The sequence below is a fragment of the Piliocolobus tephrosceles genome, chromosome 12 (assembly GCF_002776525.5).
Source record: "Piliocolobus tephrosceles isolate RC106 chromosome 12, ASM277652v3, whole genome shotgun sequence".
Classification (NCBI taxonomy): domain Eukaryota; kingdom Metazoa; phylum Chordata; class Mammalia; order Primates; family Cercopithecidae; genus Piliocolobus; species Piliocolobus tephrosceles.
Genome location: NC_045445.1, coordinates 56,738,971 through 56,761,016, shown reverse-complemented (window position 1 = coordinate 56,761,016; position 22,046 = coordinate 56,738,971). Strand labels below are relative to the sequence as shown.

Sequence of the window (22,046 nt, the reverse complement as noted above, 5' to 3'; positions counted from 1 at the left end):
CTCTTCTCTTCTCTTCTCTTCTCTTCTCTTCTCTTCTCTTCTCTTCTTTCTCTCTTTCTTTCTCTCTCACTCTGTTGCCCAGGCTGGAGTGCAGTGGCACAATCTTGGCTCACTGCAACCTCCACCTACCAGGCTCAAGCAATTCTCCTGCCTCAGCCTCCTGGGTAGCTGGGGTTACAGGCACTGTGCCACCACCACCATGCTAATTTTTGTATTTTTAGTAGAGACAGGGTTTCACCATGTTGGCCAGGCTGGTCTCAAACTCCTGACCTCAAGTGATCCTCCTGCCTCTGCCTCCCAAAGTGCTGGGTTTAGAGGCCTCAGCCACCATGCCTGGCCACTTTTTCCTTTTAGTGTCAGTTCTATGTGTAACACCTATACATATATTTTTTCATGTGTATCCTCTACTGTGACGTCTTCATTAAACACTGTAATCCTAAGAGTTTAAAGTTTTTTCTTCTTGCAGTGAACACCTCCAGAACTTAATTTCTTTTTACCTACCTAAAATCATGTGCTGGCTTTTTCACCAGCAATAGTTTTCAAGGTTTTATGTTCAGTTTCAGAGTATATTATAAGCTTTTTATGAATAGATCGTGTGTTTTATACTTGCCATGTGAGTACTGAAGAAATAGCAGGACAATTTGTATAATAATACCCTGACCAGATTTTTAAAAAAAGTCATAAGTGACGAGACCTACAAAAATATAGTAACAGGTAGATATTCCATCATACTTTTGTATATCTGCCTGTGAAAAGCATGAAAACATATAGGAGGATTAGTAGAAGGCAGAGGTTCATATTTGGAGATGCAGATGTTCATGGTTAACAGGCGAGTTTGAAGAAGAAAAATAATGGACTATGTCTTGATTCTGTATTAGAGTAGATATGGTCTGCCCAACAGCTCATCTCCTGCTTTTGAAAGGTACTTTGTGGTTTAAAGACTTTTGTTTATGTCGTCAAATTCTCTTCATGTTATCTGAAGATATCGTGGTGTCTAATCTGTACTTGGCATTTGTATTTAAGGAAGTAGGCTATACATACAAAAACAAATATAATTAGGAATATTAATCATTTCACTGTGTGCATGTGTCTGTGTGTGTTCATGTGTGTCTACCGCTCTCCCATCTCCCCTCCCAGCATTCATTTTGTGAAGGAAAACTAGTTAACTTGGAGCTATAGGAAATTAAAAACTAAAAACAATTATTATCGTAGTAACTATACCAACTGGAATATTTAATGTGCACCAATGCTATGAAACAAGTAATTAAAACCAAAGTTGAACTGTATTGAAGAAAACCAATATAGAATTCTTGCATAATGTACTTGAAAAGTAAGTTCATGTGATTTTACTATCATCTAATTACTTAACATCAGCATCTGTCAAGTAGGTGAAATTGTTTAGAAATTCTTTAGAGTGTATATAAATAATATATTTTATGAATAGAAATCATAAGTTTAAAAATTATTAAATGCTCAATCAGAGCTAGTCTTCTGATTTCAAACAGCATAGTAATAGGTAATTTCTTAGGAAATGTTCCACTCATATTTTCTGTCATCATGTACATCTTTTATCTGTGGCCCGACTATTCACTCAACTCAATTTCATGTTTATAAATTTTCCTAGTTCACCTCAGGGACAGATGTTGCCAGTTTGAATGCTATTGATGGCTAATGATTATGCAATTAACATATAGCAACTGTTCAGCTTCTATTATATTTTATTAATGCCATAAGGATGATTTAGTTTTAAAAAACCTGTATAGCCAACTGCTTTTTAAACTTTGATAAAATATTTCTTTGGAATGTTTAAAGCAAAAAATATTTTTAAAATCCCAGAGCAAATTCACTTTATGCAGAGATGTTACAGTGTCGACTATGAAATTATCCCCACTAAAGAGATAAAATAAGAGGCATTCAATGTATATTCTCATAGAGTATTTCTTATCTTACAGATGAGCTCTGTGAAAATGTTACAGCCTCGTCTCAGTAGTATCCTGTTCAAACTCACATTTGAAGAACACGTAAACAACATCAAACCAAGCATCATAGCAGTAACTCTTGCCTGTGAAGAACTGAAGAAAAGTGAAAGCTTTAACAGACTTTTAGAATTAGTTCTTCTTATTGGAAACTACATGAACTCAGGCTCAAGAAATGCCCAGTCTTTGGGTTTTAAGATCAACTTCCTTTGTAAGGTAAGATGACATTTTATAATGCTAATTTACAACAATAATCTTCCTGTCTATGAAAGGTGATACTGCAAATAGCAATCATGCATAAACCACAAAATTGTATGCTTAAAAAGGATGAATTTTCTGGGATGCGAATTATATCTTAATTCAAACAAATAATTTTTAAAAATCTTAGTAAAATCTAAAAGACTTGAAAATTCTTTTGGAATACAGTACTTAACATTTGCTGATTACATTTTACTGAAGTTTATAGACAAAAAATCCCCATTTTTATAAAGTAGATGCAGTATTGGCCAGGTGCGGTGGCTCACACCTGTAATCCCAGCACTTTGAGAGACCGAGGCAGGCGGATAACCTGAGGTCAGGAGTTCGAGCCCAGCTTGGCCAACATGGTGAAACCCCATGTCTACTAAAAATACAAAAATTAGTGAGGGGAGGTGACGGGTACCTGTAATCCCAGCTACTCCGGAGGCTGAGGCAGGAGAATCGCTTTAACACCGGAGGAGGGGGTTGCAGTGAGCCAAGATCACGCCACTGTACTCCAGCCTAGGCAACAGAGCAAGACTATGTCTCACAAAATAAAATATAAAATAAAATAAAATAGATGCAGTATTGTATTTCATTTACATTATTACTTATGTCTTTCTAAAAAGTGTCTGACAAGCTAAATTTAATGAGGTAAATAGCCAGAAATTTATTTTTGAATATAGTTTGCTTATTCTACTCTAAGATAATGATACTCTTCAATGTCAAGTAGTACTATACACTGGTATCTAGTGCATTCAGGAAGTAAAAAAGAAAGTTGAATAATAATCAACTTGTTTTGATTGGGTCATTTAATAATAACATTTTTGAGACTTATGAAAAGCAAACAAAGAAACAGAGAAGCCCGAAAGTGCTTGTACATGTCCATTTTTAGGCTAGAGCAAACCACCTTATTCAAGGAAAAGATCTGTCTGTTATAGAAGCCTGAAAAGACTCTGAGGTGAAGGCCTGTAAGAAAGCTAGAGACGAAAATAAATCTGAAAACAAGCAATCTATCTTTGACATCTCACCATTCTTTCACTTTTTTTCTCTCACATCTGAAAACATTGCAGAACCTTGGTTAGTTCTTGAAGTATATTATAATGAGAATCCCAAATCTAGCAATGGATATGACTTTCTTTTCTATACATGCATTAAATTGATGTTCATTACATATACATGGACTAGCACTTTGATATGTATCAAAAATGATGTGATCTTGGGAGTTCTAATCCGAATAGACAGAAAGAATAACACTTACAGATAGTAATAGTATGTACAATAGAATTGTGAATATCTGTTTATTCCTGATATATTTTTGAGGGCCGTAAGGAAAGAGAACAAGGAAGGAAAATAGGGAAAATTATCTGGAAATGCTGGATTTTGTGAAGAAAACATTTTTACCCTCATCTTCTTGTGATATTTGGGGACATGTAAAATCATTTCATAATGCCAGAGGGAATAAGGCAATGCTTGTAATAAACTGTACTAAATCATGCCAGATTTATAGGATAAAATAAAGTATTTAGGACATTAACATTGTATTGTATACCATATTCCCAATGTTAATAGAGTAATCTCTTTATCATGGTGCTACTTGCCAAGAGTATATGCTTATATGCACAGTGAGTAAATCTAAAAGTCTTCTTGCTTGACAATTATAAAAAGAGTATAAGTTAAAATATCATTAGAAATTTGTATTAGATACCTATTTTGCATTCATATAAAAATATTTTAAACCATTCTAATTTGAAGAAATATGTACCTTATAAGTGTCTTAATTTCACACTATTCAAATTAATTACATGAACTGATTTCTTTGAAGCAAGAATGAGTAAGTCATTTATACATAGGAACAAAAGATTACGTTAATCTCACCGAAGGATTTTACAGTTACATCTTGTATTTTGGAGAGAGGCTTCTTTCTGTCATCTACCTGTCAAATAAAAGTTCTTCTACACAGCACTGATCTGACATCTATCACTAGAGGTGTGCTCAAAGGATTCAGCACAAAGATTTTTGCCAACTTCAAATAAAATAAAAAATAATCTTGTGGGAAATACTATCATGTAGCAATAGGAGTTCCAAAAGTGAAAGAAGTGAAGGTTTTAAAATCTGTCCCCCACCTCGCCCCCCACTTTTCAGTAAGATTTTTATCTTCTGGGAAATTTTCTAGGAAAACACTTGTCATTTAGGAAGAGAAATATCATATACATGCATGATATTCCCATAATGTCTAGGACTCAAAGGATGTTCCTGGAATACAAAGGATTGTGAGTAAATGTAAATGTCTAAAATGACAGAAATTTTCTGAAGCACATAGAAATAGTTAGCTTAGGTCTGTATTCTGTTTGAAATAGAATTAAGTAACTACTGATGTGTGATTAGCTAGAATTGCTGTTTAATTTCAGTTGTATTATGAAGGATTTCTTGGTTGATTTTTCTTAGTGATTGCCTTCTTAAAGAAAATAGCAGGGGGAATTTCCCTCATAGAACACTGATTATGCTTTAAAAATGATACCATTTACTATCCTACATTTTTCTAATGATAATTTCTCAGTGATTTTAAAACTAATCCAGTGCTTTTAACAAGAAGCTATAGAGTATGTTAAAATATTCAACTAGGTAAAAAGGAGGAATGTGGTTAAACTTATCAGATGTATCTTGTAGTAAGGTAATATAAAAATTTCAGATGGTCACAATTGGCTGTTACGGTATTTGGGAAGAAAAGGAAAACAGATGGGTTAACCAAAATGTCAACACTAAAGGGTATCATTATTGTAATTACTACCCTCACCACAAAATGCTTTGTTAATTTGCAGCAGTGAATTATCACTTTGTGAGTCACCAAACCAATGTGCTGAACTGTAATAAAAATCATTTCAATGAAGATGAGCTCCCAATGTTAGCTTAGCCTGTTGGTTATTAAAATTCTAACCAATAGAAATGCTACACTTCAAGGCCATTTGTTTGCTTTTTTTTTTTTTTTCAGTATGAAATAGCATATATAATCTGCATAAGGACAAAACATTTAAAAATACTTAGCATTCCCTCTATACGAAGCTTTGTGGGTTTATCAAATAAGTATCTTTGTAAGTATCAGAACGTGACTCTGCCTGATTCAAGCAAAAAGTAAAACTTGCTGGAAAGATATGAAGTAACTCAGCCAGAAACTGAGGAAAGACTAAATTACTTGGCCTTCAAAAGAACAGCAACTGTGACAGCTTTGAGAATTCAGGTAGCAGGATTGAATGAAAAGTCTTTTTAGGATGTTGCCTTTGGGATATATCAACTCCAACCATTTTCCTTCTCCTTTGCCTATGTTTGATTCAAATTCAAATTATGAAGAGAGCCTAATGAGCCCAGTGTGGATTATAAGAACACCCCTTGTTCAAGGGAGAGCAAAAAACCTTGATTGACAGTGCTACCAAAACTACCTGCCATGGAAGATTGGTTATGCCCTAAATGGTGCTGTTACCAAAGATAGGGATACCAAAGGTTAGGAGCAGGTAAAGGAATATCAGGCAGCTATAAACAAATACAAAATAAAACAGATGATCTATTCATCAGAGGTCTACAAACAATAGAGAAGATACACAGAAACCTCAAGAAGCTTGTAGTACAGTTGAGTAGCCAGGAAATACGCATACGGAATATTATGTAATGTCACAAGGTACACTGTCAGTGAGGGTAAAAATAAATGGCCACTGATATTAGCAGGAGTTCAGGGGAGGAAGGAATCTTTGGTGATTGGGCACTGCTGGTAAATTGAAAAAGAAGAATCTTGAAGAATAGGTAGGATTAAGAATCCATAACCTTACAAAAGGGGAGAACATTGTGGGCTTAGAACCAACGTTTTAACTTACACTTTGCCAATTACTAGCCAATTTTTCATGACTAAGTCACTTAGCTTCTCTGAATCTCAATTTGAGATTGAGTATTTCTTGAATATTTCTCCCTTTACTTCTTGTATCTTTTTTTTTTTTTTTTATTTCCTTGCATTGGGCTTCACCTTTCTCTGGTGCCTCCCTGATTAGCTTAATAACCAATATCCTGAATTCTTTTCCAGGTAAATCAGGGATTTCTTCTTGGTTTGGATCCATTGCTGGTGAGCTAGTGTGATTTTTGGGGGGTGTTAAGGAGCCTTGTTTTGTCATATTACCAGAGTTGGTTTTCTGGTTCCTTCTCATTTGGGTAGTCTCTGTCAGAGGGAAGGTCTAGGACTGAAGGCTGTTGTTCAAATTCTTTTGTCCCATGGGGTGTTCTCTTGATAGAGTACTCTCCCCCTTTTCCTGTGAATGTGGCTTCCTCAGAGCCAAGCTGCAGTGATGGTTGTCTCTCTTCTGGGTCTAGGCACCCAACAAGTCTACCTGGCTCTGGGCTGATACTGGGGTTTATCTGCACAAAGTCCTGTGATGTGAACCATCTGTGGGTCTCTCAGCTGTAGATACCAGCACCTGTTCCGGTGGAGGTGGCAGCGGGGTGAAATGGACTCCGTGAGGGTTCTTAGCTTTGGTGGTTTAATGTTCTATTTTTGTGTTGGTTGGCCTCCTGCCGGGAGGTGGTGATTTCCATACAGCATCAGCTGTGGTAGTATGCAGAGGAACTGGCAGTGGGCAGGGCCCTAGAACTCCCAAGAGTATGTCCCCTTTGTCTTCAGCTACCAGCGTGGGTAGGGAAGGGCCATCAGGTGGGGTAGGTTTAGACGTGTCTGATCTCAGACTCTTCTTGGGTGGGTCTTGTTGCGGCTGCTGTAGGGAATGGGTGTGAGGTTCCCAGGTCAATGGAGTTGTGTACCTACATGGATTATGGCTGCCTCTGCTGAGTCACGCAGGTTGTCAGGCAAGTGGGGGAAAGCTGGCAGTCACAGGCCTCACCCAGCTCCCACGCAATCCAAAGGGCTGGCCCCACTCCCACCATGCCCCCACTAACAGCACTGAGTCTGTTTCCAGGCAGTAGGCAAACAGGACTGAGAACTTGCCCCAGGCTACCCACCACCAAGCTGTGAAAGAAAAGGGCTTTAGTTCTTCCCCTGCCTGTAGAGTCTACACAGCGGATTCATGCCCTCCACTGAGTTTTGGCCAGGAGGCTTCTTGACCACTTTAAGTTGTTACATAGTTCAGCTGGAGACTTTCTTCTCCTTGTGGCTTTTTCCCCTGTGCCTCTGGTCGCCCTCCAGAAGGATCCCTATGGTGCCAGGCAGGAATAGCCTGCTTGGGGACCCAGTGAACTCCCAGGGCCTTTCCTGCTGCTTCCTCTACCCCTATATTTTGCTTGGCTCTCTAAATTGACTCAGCTCTAGGTGAGGTTGGAAACTTCTCCCTCAAACTAGACCTTCAGTTTCCCCAGTAGGGGTGTGTGTTCAGTGGTGGAGGATCTCCCTTTCCCACTTCCGCAGTTTGGGCACTCACAGTATTTGGGTCCTGCAGCAGCAGTCCCCTTCCTTCAGAGGGTCTGTGGGTCCTCTTGGGATTCCTGGTTTATCCCTGCAGTCGTTCTGGAGCTAAAATTCACGATGCAAGCCTCCTCACGCTTCTCTGTCCATCCAAGTCAGAGCTGCAATCTAGTCCTGCCTCCCGTCTGCCATGATCCTCCCACAAATTCATAAACTTTCTTAAAACATGAGATTTTTTTGTGATGTTTGTTTTAGATCATCAGCTATCATTAGTGATAGTATATATTATATATAGCCCAAGACCATTCTCCTTCTTCTAATGTGGCCCAGGGAAGCCAAAAGATTGTACACCCATGATCTAGAATATCTATGACATGTAAAGCCTCATCTAGAGACCATTATATGGTATTAGTGACAGAGTATCATACCAACTATACAAAGGAAACATCCATCCCCATCCATCTTCCCCATAGAAGTTGTAAGAAGGAAAGTAAAATAGGTTCAGCTTTATTGTGAAATAGAAAATTACCCCAGAAAATATGCTTGGTAAAGAAAAGTGACTGCTGTCTGTGGCAGTAAAATTTGGAAATCTGTAATCCACACACACACAAAAATCTACAAAAGACCTTAGAAAAAAGTCGTACATAAGTACACGCAAAGCTTCACAGTGTCTAATCATTTCTAGCTAAAATAATGTGGATTGTGTCCATATAAACTCAGAATGTCAGCAGATGAATACATCTAGTCTAACCTCTTCAGTCCACAAGTGAGAAGACTGATGCTTGGAAAAGGAAAATACTTTAGTCAGTGTATTGTTCAGCTTGGACTGACATAACAGAAACCATAGGCTGAGTGGCTTCAAGAGGAGAAATTTATTTTTTCACAGTTATGGAGACTGAAAGCCTAAGATCAAGATGCCGGCAGGGTTGGTTTCTGGTGAGGTCTCTCTCCTTGGTTTACCATATGGCCACCTTTTCACCATGTCTTCACTTGGCATTTAATTTGCCGTTTTCTTCCCCTTTGTCCTTCACAAGACTCAGAACTCATCAAATTTGGATGTATTCTGCATTATATCTCCAGTGTCTATTATATGTGAAGCTCTCAATATATTACTACAGATTGAAAGTCAGACAATTTGATTAAATAGAGGATTTGTTATTAATACTCAACATGTGTTAACTTGTTTTTTAAGTGAGAACATTTTGTTCCTCACAGATATAAAGGGCATATTTTTGCCAGCAAAACTGTTGAATATGTAACTGTAAGATTTTTTATGTTTTATTTGTAAAGACACAAAAATGTGTTGTTTGCTGTAAATCTAAATCACCAACTCATTATTAAATATGGGTTATTAAATAAATTAATATGGGACTATTAATTTAAAACCAAAGATATTTTAGAAAATAAGCACTATTGGATGTATCGAAAGGGAACTTAGCAACAATCAATAAATCCTGGTCAACAGTCCATGCATTTGGTTGCCTGTATTTTTATAGTTGATAAAGTGTTTTTCTTGTGATTCAGGGAGGTTAAGTGTTACTAACGCCATTTTGCAAATTAGAAAACTAAAGCCCAATGAGGTTATGTAAGTTGTCCAAGATTCAAAAGCTAGTAAAGGTCCAAGCTGGGGCTTACATAAAGGTTTTCCATTTACAAAATTGTGTAGCACCCTGCCTCTTATTGCATTGTAACAATGTTTGGTTATAGTTGGCTCATTCCAAGGAAGTATTATAGAACCAACTCTGGCACTTACGGTGTTCTGAAAATGGGGAAAACCTCATGTGAGTTTTCTTGGCTCTCTGGCATGAAACTTAGAATCTATCTTTTTTATTTTAATTCATTTTGGTGTAACTGTAGGCCTATTATTAGGAAGTTTCTCATCTTGTGATAGATTTTAATGTATCCAAGCAGCAGAGCCTATATATTTATAATAAAATAGCATCTAATAATTTGAATAATTATGGAGCTATCCCTTGGTTTTGTATAGACTGTCAGAGTATATTAGTTTTGTGTAGGCAAGTTGACTGCTGTTCTCAATATTTTACAAATGAGGATCTGCTCTCCAGAGAGATGGCTTTAACCAAGATCACTCAGTGATGAAGGCAGAGTTAGGATCCAACTTTTCCTGGGATTCACTTGATCTTAGCCAAAAGGCCGAGAAGCGATTTTTCCTGGGATTCAAACAAATGATTTCAGTGGATTATGCTATTTTTAGAATTTTCATTGACTCTTTTGCTTCACTGAAATAAACTTTTTCCTATCAGACAATATTTAGCATTAATTGAATTTGAGGGAGATGTGGTTGATAATTTGCTGAGAAGGAAATGACTTTGTGGGTTATAATTTGTCTTGAAAAAAATTCTGTGAAAGGGAAGATTAGACTCTTGATCATGTATGGAGTGGGATGAAATGTTAGGCCCTACTGCCAAACTTTTCTTTTTCTCCTTGGGGGTCCTTTAAACTTTCCTCTGTGGGGATATTTCCTCTGCAGGAAAGAGTTTGCATTTGGTGATCTCTCCAAGTCACTGGGTGCTAATCAGTGATATAAGATTCTATGCTACGCCAAATGCAAAGGAACATATTCATGGTACTTTGCATTTTAAAATGTCATCATATAATATAGTGACATGCTGTACCATTTGTTCATAATTCATGACCAGTGGATACAAGCATTTCAATTTAAGGGTTTGTCTGTACCTCATTATATTACATTGAAGCAAGAATATTCACTATAGTTTAGACCTCTGAAATAACTAAGCACCATAGAATGACACAAGAACAGAATATCATTCTTAATTTTAAATAGTTTCCTTTGTTCAGCTTATGTGATGGTTGACCTTTATTTAAGTCCATTGTGTTTTATTGTACTGTGCTTACTGGGCTCTCATCATTGAGGACCACTGAATAGTTTCTTGTGCTTAAAGATGAATGTTACACTGTTGTGATACTATGTCAGTGGTGACATTCTGGATTCAGTTTTTATAATTGTGTCATGGGTTTTTGTTTCCTACACTTTTTCATGTAAGTTAATACACCAAAATATGTCTTTTTTGTTTTTTTTTTTTTTGTGGAGATGGAGTCTCGCTCTCTTGCTCAGGCTAGAGTGCAGTGGTACAATCTTGGCTCACTGCAACCTCCGCCTCCCAGGTTCAAGCAATTCTCCTGCCTCAGCCTCCTGAGTAGCTGGGACTACAGGCCCTCGCCGCCAAGCCTGGCTAATGTTTTGTATTTTAGTAAAGACGGGGTTTCACCATGTTGCCTAGGCTGGTCTCAAACTCCGGAGCTCAGGCAATCCACCCGCCTTGACCTCCCAAAGTGCTGGGAATACAGGCGTGAGCCATTACACCCGGCCCAAAATATGTAATTTTTAAAAGGCAAGCATTAATACTACTTAAGCTAATAAGTCTAGAAGTATTTAAACGTATAGAACACTAAGGTTTTTAGAGGAAAGAATTCTCCATAAGGTCTTTTAATTGGTGTATGTTATTCATTATGTATTCTAATGCACATGCCATTGATCTATGTGTACGGACTTGTGCCCGTAGGCGAATGGCAATAGTAGAAGATTGCTTCAGTCATCTGATTTCTCCACTAAATCAAGATCCTTGGATACCAGCTCAGAAATCCATTCCAAAGCCCTCACCTCTAGTGCCCTTCATTGCCATTTAAAATCTGAACCAAACACAGGCCACTTCTTTTGAGTTTATCTTCTTTAAAATGCAGCCCTCTAAGAGTTGGAAACAGATTATCGTGGCTCCTTGATTTTATAATCCTGTGAATACACTACTATGGGCTTTAAAGATTGTTCTTCAATTAGCAAGTCAGTGCTTTTTCCCACTTCTAACATGTCAGCTACCTGCTCTCCATATCTGTCTATATAGTACAGTGGTGCACATACAGATTGACTACTTAAGTACAAAGAAAACTTAATGAAGGTAGTATGTGTCTCTGTCGTATGAGGTGCCATCTTCTAAAATGATAGCCTCAATTTTTCCAAATGGTCATACATCTTCTAGATTTATATTAATGTGGAGATGCATTATATCTTTCTTGTTCTCTGTAACCTACATTAAGAAATTGAAATGAGAGAAAACACTAACTTTGTGGTAAGCTAATTATAGCAAAGGGAAAAATATATGATCATGTCAGGCATAGGAATTAACAAAGTTTATAGATGTACTGTTAAAAATTGCTATAGTTATAAACGCTTATGTGTCTCAAAATATCTTTTTGAAAACTTGAGCTCTGAGTAAAAGAAACTAACTCACACCTTTATTCTCCTCCTTGCCTGTTAAAATATAGAGGTCCCATGAGCTTATTTAAAGATTTTTTTCTCTAAGTTGAAATATTCATTAATTTACATTCATTGCTGCAAATTAGCTAGTACTTTAAATGGAAGACTTGTTTGTTTTCTCGGAATTTGATTACATCTGTTTAGACAAAATCATCACATTTACAATACTATAGGTTGTGTGAAAACTTGATTGTACTCCAAAATTTTCGGTTTATTAAATTCTCTAGAGAACAATAGTTTGTAAATGCAATTTGTCTGATGCAGACTTGATTAGTGCTCCTTGTCATTACTGACTGCTTTGGAGACTCATGGATTTTTTTTCTATTATTCTTATGTATGTTAAAATTTTCTGTTGCTTATTACAGGCACGCACACACACACACACACACACACACACCTGCCTTTACCTGTGATTATTAATATTGTGAAGCCTATACTGCTATCTCTGATTTTAACTTATATGTTAAAGTTATGTCTGCCTCTTAGATATCTAGATAACTTGCTGTGAGGTGTATATATGTATATATATAGGACATACTTGCCTTGAGTCCTAATAATGTCTCGTTATTATACACCCCTATGCAAACACATGACCTTTTTGATATGGAAGAGATTTCAATTTTTGAAGGTGTTGTATTAGGGGAAGGACCAAGGAAAATAAAATAAGAGCCAGACCAAGCCAAAAAAGGTGTGTGTGCATATGGATGTTGAGTAAGAAAGACAGGGAGATAGACAGAGACAGAGAGATTAAGACACAGAATGAGACAGAGAGAATGAAAGAGTGAGAAGGGTTGGGGTGATTTTCATAATTGGATAATCAGAGAGAAACAGGATTGAGTTAAATGTTCCTTTGTATACATCAGTTGACAGACTGGTAAAGAGCATTGAAAAATGCAAACTAAGAGTTGCCAAATTATATTCCTTATCTTCTTCCAATAATAAGTGTTAAAAAGTCAACCATATACATTTGTGTATAGAACTGTAATGAAGGGTATAATTTGTTTTCTGTAGAGAACTCACCTATGGCTTAGTTTTTGACTCATCAAATACAGATACATTTTCAGGAAATAAGAAAATTAATGCATCTGTATTTTCTTTTATTTTAAAAAAATTATCTTTATACAGTAATACAAAAAAAGTAATCAAATTAATGCTGTGTCACCACTATACTTGTTGAAGTCATTATGACTAAACAATAATAGATACAGTTAACAGTTGAATAGTATAACTGGCAGAGATGAATAATTCTCTAGTTTACAAAAATACATTTTTTTTTTTTGGTTCTTGATGAATGCCACATATATCAGGAGCAGCAATAAACATTTTCAGCACCAGAGCAGACAAAAAATGATGATTTATGGAACTAGCTGTAGGTCTTACTTAGTTCACTATGAAGACTGTTTCCACAGAGGATTTAAATGAACCCAGCTGGCTTAGTATTCTGTGAATTGCTGTAGTCGTTTTCTGAGTATAATCTTATGACTGATTTTGTAATTCTCGCAGTAGGGGAAAGTTGACAACATGAATGGCATTTAGTGAATATAATTAGTAAGTCTGAAAACAAAGGTTTTTTAATTCTATAAAAGCTCTTTTCGAAGGAGATTTTGACCCTGTATGAGACTGTTGTTCCAAAAACATGGCTACTGTGACTAAGTTTGACCAGTCATCTTACAAACTGATTTTCCTGTCAATTGAAGCCTTCCTAGTGAAGGCATTGCACACAGCCTTAACAAGGAGAGCTCATGTCCACGGAAGGAAGTTTATAAAGTAGCAGTTGATACTAAAATAAAGCTCTGTGATAATTTTAGAGAATACAAGAATTATTTATACACATTTAACGACTTTTTAGTGAGTACTTGTGCAGCAAGTTGGCCACATTTATTGAGCCTTTACTCTCTGTGGAACCTTGTGCTGGATGCTTTGCGGGGATAAAGAGAAGTAAAACGTACATCTCCAGTCCTTGAGGAGCTTATGAGCTAGATGCCAGATATAGAACATTGTACTGCTAAAGCAAGAGACAGGGAGAAGTGTGTGTGGGGACAGGCAAATGGATTTTATATAATAGCACACATGAAAAATAAATTAATGTTGCTCATAAACACTGGCTAACTAACCACAAGACAAAGTACATACTCTGTTAGATGATATCCATACTGTAAAGCTGCTCTACTTCTTTGGAAAGGAAGGAAAAAACAATTCTAGCCCCATTTCCAAGATGTACTTTTCTTCTCTTCCCCAAACAATGTCTTCAGTTTTGCTTTTCCTGCCTTCTGTCATGGGGACAAGTACAAATCCTTGCCATTCATTATTTTCTTATCTTTTATTCTTTTTTTGAATTTTAAATCTGAATTATCAGAATGCTCTCTTCCCTTTTATGCTACAATAAGAGTATCTTTAAAACTGCTTCTCAAGTTCCTACCATCTTTCTACATATAGTTAAATATTAGTATTTTAAATTTTTTGGATAAAATCAAAACCTGTTCAAAAACAATAGTATAATGGTACTACTTACAACTATTGTATGTCTGTACCCCTCCCAATTCACTAATTCGTCACAAAAGTCAAATAATTTCCTTTTTGCCAGAGGATATCCTGAGATTGTCCAGATAAATAAGAATGAAGAAACTTGTTACTTAATGATCAGTATGAAGGATCACTCCAGGATGCAAGTAACCTACTATGAGGAAATACAAGCTTTTCAGAGGCTATTTAGGGAAAGGATCTTAATATTCAGATTTAAGCAACTAGCTAGATACACATATTAAAACAGAATACTTTACTTAGAAACCTGTGCTGAGGGAAGACTTGGGGACAGATGCACATGCTTGATTCCAAGGATATTTCATCAATCACAGCCTGGCCCATTCAGATCACTTTATGCTTCCAAATTTCAGCTTTCATAAAGTGTATGAGAAAGGTCAGGGTACTCATTGATTTCTTAAAGCATCTTCTTAGGACTTTGTTTCTTGTACTGTTATTTTATTAGAAGTAAAGTGTATTCATGGTCAAGAGGGACTTGAACCTAACCTATAATTTCTTGTAGTAACTTTACCGAGATTTTTAACTGACATACTATAAAATTTACTCATTTTAGGCCAGGTGCAGTGGCTCACGCCTGTAATCCCAGCACTTTGGGAGGCTGAGTCAGGCAGATCAGTTGAGCTCAGGAGTTCGATACTGGCCTAGGCAACATGGCGAAACTCTGTCTCTACCAAAAATAGAAAAGATTAGCTGGGTGGGGTGGTGCGCGCTTGGGGTGACAGCTACTCGGTAAGCTGAGGTGGGAGACTTGCTTGAGCTTGGGAGGTGGAGGTTGCAATGAGCCAAGATGGTGCCACTACACTCCGCCTTGGAGACAGAATGAGACTGTTATAGGAAAGGGGTCCTGATCCAGACCCCAAGAGAGGGTTCTTGGGTCTCTTTATGCAAGAAAGAATTCAGGATGAGTCTGCAGTGCAAAGTGAAAGCAAGTGTTTTGAAAAAGTAAAGGAATACAAAATGGCTACTCCATAGACAGAACAGCCCTGAGGGCTACTGGTTGCCCATTTTTATGGTTATTTCTTGATGATATGCTAAACAAGGGGTGGATTATTCATGCCTCCCCTTTTTAGACCATATAGGATAACTTCCTGACATTGCCATGGCATTTGTAAATTGTTATGGCGCTGGTGGGAGTATAGTGGTGAGGACAACCAAAAGTCACTGTCATCGCCATTTTGATTTTGGTGGGTTTTGGCCGGCTCCTTTACTGCAACCTGCTTTATCAGCAAGGTCTTTATGACCTGTATTTTGTGCTGACCTCCTATCTCACCTGTGATTTCAAATGCCTTAACCATCTGGGAATGTAACCCAGTAGGTTTCAGCCTAATTTTACCCAGCTCCTATTTAAGATGGAGTTGCTCTGGTTCACATGCCTCTGACAAGACCCCATCTGAAAAAAAAAAAAAAAAAAAAAATTACTCACTTTCTCACTTTAGGCATATAGTTAGATGAAGTTTGTTATTTGTATACAGCTTTGGAACCTCCACTGCAATGAACCAGTGTGGTTTCCTGATGCCTCTGTGCAGTGAATCCCCACTCCTAGCTCCAGACAACTCCTGATTTGTTTTAAATCACCATGGTTTTGCCTTCTTCTAGAATTTCATATCAATGGAATAATACAGTAATAGAGTCTTTGTGTTACTTTGTGTTGTTAGTGAGTTTTTTCACTTAGTGTAAAGTTGTGGCATGTATTGGCAGTTCATTGTTATTTTGGGGTAGTATTCCATTGTATGGCTGTGCCACATTTTGTTTATCTATTCATCACCTGATGGACAGTTGGGTTGTTTCTAAATTTTGGCTATTATACATGTTGCTATCGTCATTTATGTAAAAGACATAAATTCATTTATCTTGGGTAAATACCTAGGAGTGGGAATCCTGGGTCATATGGAAAGTATAGTTTTAATTTTTAAGAGATACTGTTTTTCAAAGTGTCTATACCTTATTTATTTATTTATTTATTTCTATTTTGAGACCAAGTCTTGCTCTGTCACTGAGGCTGGAGTGCAGTGGTGTGATCTCGGCTCACTGCAACCTCTGCCTCCTGGGTTCAGGCAATTCTCCTGCCTCAGCCTCCTGAGCAGCTGTGACTACAGGCGCATACCACCACGCCCAGCTAATTTTTTTATTTTTAATAGAGACGAGGTTTCACCATATAGGCCAGGCTGGTCTCGAACTCCTGACCACGTGATCCACCTGCCTCAGCCTCCCAAAATGCTGGGATTACAGGCGTGAGCCACCGCGCCCGGCCACCTACCATTTTTCATTCATACTTATGATTAAATTAAACCACAATGATGGATTTCATATTTGGAATATATGAATATATATAAAAAGATATTTCACATTCACCAGATTGGCAAAAATGTTAAATTCTGTTAATATAAAGTAGAGGTAAGAATAAGGGACAAAGGGAACTACTGGTGAGAGTGTAACTTGCTAAATTCATTTTGGAAAACAATTTGGTACTATCCAGAAATGTTAAACCATGTGCAGAAATGCCCCTTCTAGCATATACTCTAGATAAACTCTTAGGTAAGGACCCTGGAGACATATACAAGAATTATCACATAATCAAATAACACTATCAACAGAGTTTAAAAAAAGGCAACCCACAGAATGGGAGAATATATTTGTAAATAATGTATTTGATAAATGATTGATATCCAGAATATATAAAGAACTCCCACAACTCAACAACAACAAAACAACTCAGTTCAAAAATGAGTAAAGGAATTGAATAAATATTTCTCCAGAGAAGATATACAGATGGCCAATAAACACAGGAAAAGATACTTAGCACCACTAATCATTAGGAAATTGCAGATCAAAACCACAATGAAATACCACTTGAAACATACTGTGATGGCTACTATCAAGAAAACAGAAAGCAACAAGTGTTGGTAAGGATGTGGAGAAATTTGAACCCTTATGCACTGCTGGTGGGAATGTAAAATGGGGCAACCAATATAGGAAATAGCATGGCAGTTACTACAAAAATTAAATGGAATTACCATATGATCCAGCAATTCCACTTCTGGGCATATACATAAAAGAATCAGATGCAAGGACTCACAGATGATTGCATACCAAATTCATAGCAGCATTATTCATAGTAGCCAAAACATGGAAACAACCCAAATGTCCATTGAGTGATGAATGGATAAACAAAGTGTGGCATATATACAATGCAATACTATTCAGCCTTTAAAAGGAATGAAACTCTGGTATATGTTATAATATGAATGAATCTCCGTGACATTATGTTACGTGAAATAAGTCATATGCAGAAGGATAAATACTATATGATTCCACTTATATGAGGTACCTAGAGTAGTCAAATTTGTAGAGACAAAAAGTCTTTGTTTACCAAGGGTTGGGGGATAAGGCAGATGGGGAGTTAAATGTTTAATGGGTAACAGTTTCAGTATAGGATGTTTAAAACATCCTGGAGATGGATAGTGGTGATGGTTGCACAACAGTGTGAATGCACTTAACCCCACTGAACTGTGTGCTTAAAAATGGTTAAAGGCAAGCATGGTAGCCCACACCTATAATCCCAGGGCTTTTAGGAGCCTGAGGCAGGATTGCTTGAAGCCAGGAGTTCGATAGCAGCGCGGATAATATAGCTTGTAATCTCGGCACTTTGAGAGGCCGAGATGGGCGAATCCCTGGAGCCCAGGATTTTGAGACCAGCCTGGGCAACATGGCAAAACCCCATCTCTACAGAAAAATACAAAAATTAGCAGGGTATGGTGGTGGGTGCCTGTAGTCACAGCTACTCAGGAGGCTGAGGTATAAGGATTACCTGAGTCTGGGAGGTCGAGGCTGCAGTGAGCTGTGATCATGCCACTGTGCCACTGCACTCCAGGCTAGGTCACCGTAAAATCCTGTCTTCAAAAAAAAAAAAAAAAAAAAAAGTGTTCACAGCAGCATTATCTGTAATTATATCCAAAACAGTGATTCCCCCACAAAAAATGGAAACCAGACACTGAAAATGTTCAATGAGAGAATAGGCCTAAAATTAATAATATTTATAGCATCAACTAATATACAGCATGGATGAATATAGCTAGAAACATCAACATGGTTAAATACCTCACTCTTAAGCAGCTGCTCCTCAATACTGAATTCTAATTACGCTTTTGTAGTATTCTGTGTCTTAGACCTTCAAAATTTTTCATAAATAGCTAAAATCACTAATGTTAAGTGCCATTTAATGCCATTTATTAAAGGTTAAACCTCTAAATGCCATTTATTATTTATTTACAGTGTATAGACAGAGCAAATGAGTCCTATGGACTCTTTTGGTGGTAGTGACAATCTGAAGCTATGTACATAAAAATAAATTTATTCCATCTACTCTCAAACCTCATACATATAAAACAATTTAAGTAAAATGCTCATGACAATAAAAGTTAAAAGTTTTAGTTACATGCTTAACCCATGTCTGAGAAGAAACCATCTAACACCAACAAACATTCGTACTTGTAAACTATTCCTATACCAATTTAAATAATTTGATTTTTATTAAAACTATTCTCAGAAGAATTTTTATTTGGTAAGCCAACTATAGACAGGATGATTAAAAGTATATGAAAGTACCAGAACAACTTTTCTTTGTATAGACATATTTCATTAATTCATTCTGGCCTTTCCTAAAACCAGTGAGTACAAATGATGGTTAATTTGCCACTGGTCCTGGCAATGCAGGCTAATGCACATGCAGGTCATTCTCCTTGGATAAGTGGGGCTGAAAGGGAAAATGCTGAGAAGGGGAGCAGGAAGGGCAGGAAACAGAATTTGTCTTGTACAGGAAACTAACAGCACAAATGCTCTGCTGGTCCGGAAGGTGGCAATTGAGATGAATCCTTATTCCATTTCATGTTGTCATGGTTTCAAGTTTAAGCTCTCCTTTCACAGATTGCTACTATAAATTAGGCTAACAAGTGTAAAACTTTTAATTTGCTTGACTATACAATTGATATTATCTGTTTCCTTTTGGTTGGAAATACTATTATAATACCAAACTAAAGGTTGTAAAAAAGGACTATCAGGCCTACATAAAGGATAAAGACCTCTTTCCACCATAAATTACATTTGGCTGAATTAGTGTCAGCCCTAGTCATGTAGTGCCCAGAAAAGCATTTTTGGTGACAGATTTAGAAATAAAGCTGGGAAAACATGTATTAAACCTGTCCGGTCATAGCTACAGAACTAACGTCTTTATGGTAATTGCAATCCTTAAAAATACATTATCTTTTTCAATGTTACTGCAGTGTGTGGTGGTATTGAAGAAAGCAATAATTTGTAAACAACCCTTGGCAGAGGGCACAGAACTTAATTTTGTTTAAATAAAGGAGACTAACATTAGAATTCATGTGCTGTATCAAGACTGGCAAGCAGTAGTAGCTGTTTTGATATATGCACTGGAGCATTCATGATTGCTTAAATATTAACTGTTCCATGATTATACAAATATTATAGGGCAAAAGGAAGCCATGATTAAGGAAAATGTTCACTAAAAAAGTTGAATTATATGACTGTATTGGTAGTTTAGATGGTTTTATTCCATTGACTCAACCAGATCTCTTCACTGAGTTTCAGTATTTCTTTTCTTTTCAAGGACGATTATATATGTGTATTGTGTGATGTTGTTATGTGTTAGGAACGTTTCCTTGACACAGAAGGATTAGGCAATTTTTTTTTTTCCCTGAGTACAGGACCTGTTGATAAGTTTGCTGAACTTCATATGGCCATTCATGTAAATTCCAAAGGAAAGGGGAGATCCAAAAGGGCTTCCTTCAGATACGCTATAGATTTGAACTTTTCTCTCACATTTAAGTTTTAATATGCTTTAAAGATAGTCTTCCTTTAATGTGTGCAGAAACATTTCCTTTAGTGATATCCATGCTCCTTTGCTACTTCATTTCTTATACTCTTTATGCAAAAGTCAGTTTTTGTCTCAGACCAGTTTACACTCTACAGCCATTCATGCAAGAAAGCCAGGTGTTCCTCCCACACATTCTTGCGTGTTTCCAGAAGAGAACTGTTTTCTTTTCTTTTTTTGAGATGGGGTTTTGCTCTTGCTGCCCAGGCTGGAGTGCAGTGGCAGGATCTCGGCTCACTGCAACCTCTACCTCCTGGGTTCAAGTGATTCTCCTGCCTCGGCCTCCCAAGTAGCAGGGATTACAGGCATGTGCCACCACACCTGACTAATTTTGTATTTTTAGCAGAGACAGGGTTTCATCATGTTGGTCAGGCTGATCTCAAACTCCTGACCTCAGGTGATCCACCCGACTCGGCCTCCCCAACTGCTGAGATTACAGGTGTGAGCCACCACGTCCTGTCAAGAGAACTGTTTTCGGTGCCACCCTGCAATTGAGGTCAGGATTGCTTTGGGGCAAGGAGCCAAGGTCCACTGCTTTGTTCCTATATAATGTATGGTAACACATGAACCTAACCCCATTCTCACTCTTGGTCTTCAACCCGAAACGAGTATGATGACAAATGAAATGCAGTATCAGCCTATGCCAGTGCCATGGAGCAGGAATGAAGCTTCCTCCCTTGGCTCTCTTCTTTACATACACCCACCATAGTTTGATTTCATACATGTAAACTGTTTGGCATAGAGGTCAAGCAAGGCATTAGGTTATTTAGATACAAGAACTTTTATGGCAAGCACTGAAACCTGATGTCTGCAACTTACAATTTCAGAATCTGATTCAAACTCCCTGAGTAAATATGTAAGCAACAATGCAGATTTGCTTGAGCAGGAGTTGGAAGGCATGAATAATCTGCTAGGTTATCTAGTCCGTCACTCTGATGATACATAGTAGATAAGACATACTATAGCAGCATGTAAGTATTTTTTCAATACAGTTTTAGGTGAAGGATGAAGGACAGTCTAGAACACTGAAGAGCAATGTATCTGGAATCTTCACAGCATGGAGCATACTGTTTGTCTCATCTACTTTTGGATAGGTAGCTGATAGATTATGATACCAACGAGTCTCATTTTTATGTGAATTAATCAAGAACACTCAGAGCAATTCTGTCCTTCAGATGCCACAAATTGCTAGATAATTTCTCTCTTATTTTAAATTGGCACTAAGCATTGAAAACATTGACACTTCAACTTTTTATATGTAAAAGTAATTGTGAGAGGACCTAGGCAAGCTATAGACAATTGCTAAGCATCTTCTTGCCTGGAAATTTATTTGAAAATAGCCTAGTGTCTCCCTAGTGGCATGCATCAGAATCACCTAGAGGTAATATCAGAATTTTTTCCCCTAGTATGTTCAAACTCAAATTGCTGGACCACACCCTCAGAGTTTCTGATTTAGTTGATTTGGGGTTGGGCCCCCAAATTTGTATTTCTAACAAGTTCTCAGGTGATACTGATATTGCTGGTCCAGGGACCACGGATTGAGAACCAATGAAGTAGCAAATGCTCATGAATTCTTGATTTTTCGTTCTTATTTCTTCCATTGCCTGATCCCTTCAGGCCTAATTATGCTGAACTTATTCGGGACAGTAATTATAATAACTTTTGTCACTAACCTCACCATTTTCCAGCTGCTGGCTCTGCTGCCTCCTGTAT

The 22,046-nt window shown here is 37.3% G+C and overlaps 1 protein-coding gene across 6 annotated transcripts in view; it reads left to right on the top strand.

Annotated features, from left to right (window-relative positions):
- Nucleotides 1-22,046, top strand: part of DIAPH2 (diaphanous related formin 2) — a 927,958-nt gene that overhangs the window by 427,862 nt on the left and 478,050 nt on the right. For all 6 annotated transcript variants that reach the window (XM_026452159.2, XM_026452160.2, XM_026452157.2 and 3 more), the window contains one exon: nt 1,953-2,192. In XM_026452159.2, the coding sequence (XP_026307944.1) occupies nt 1,953-2,192 (240 nt within the window). The remainder of the gene's footprint in view (nt 1-1,952; nt 2,193-22,046) is intronic.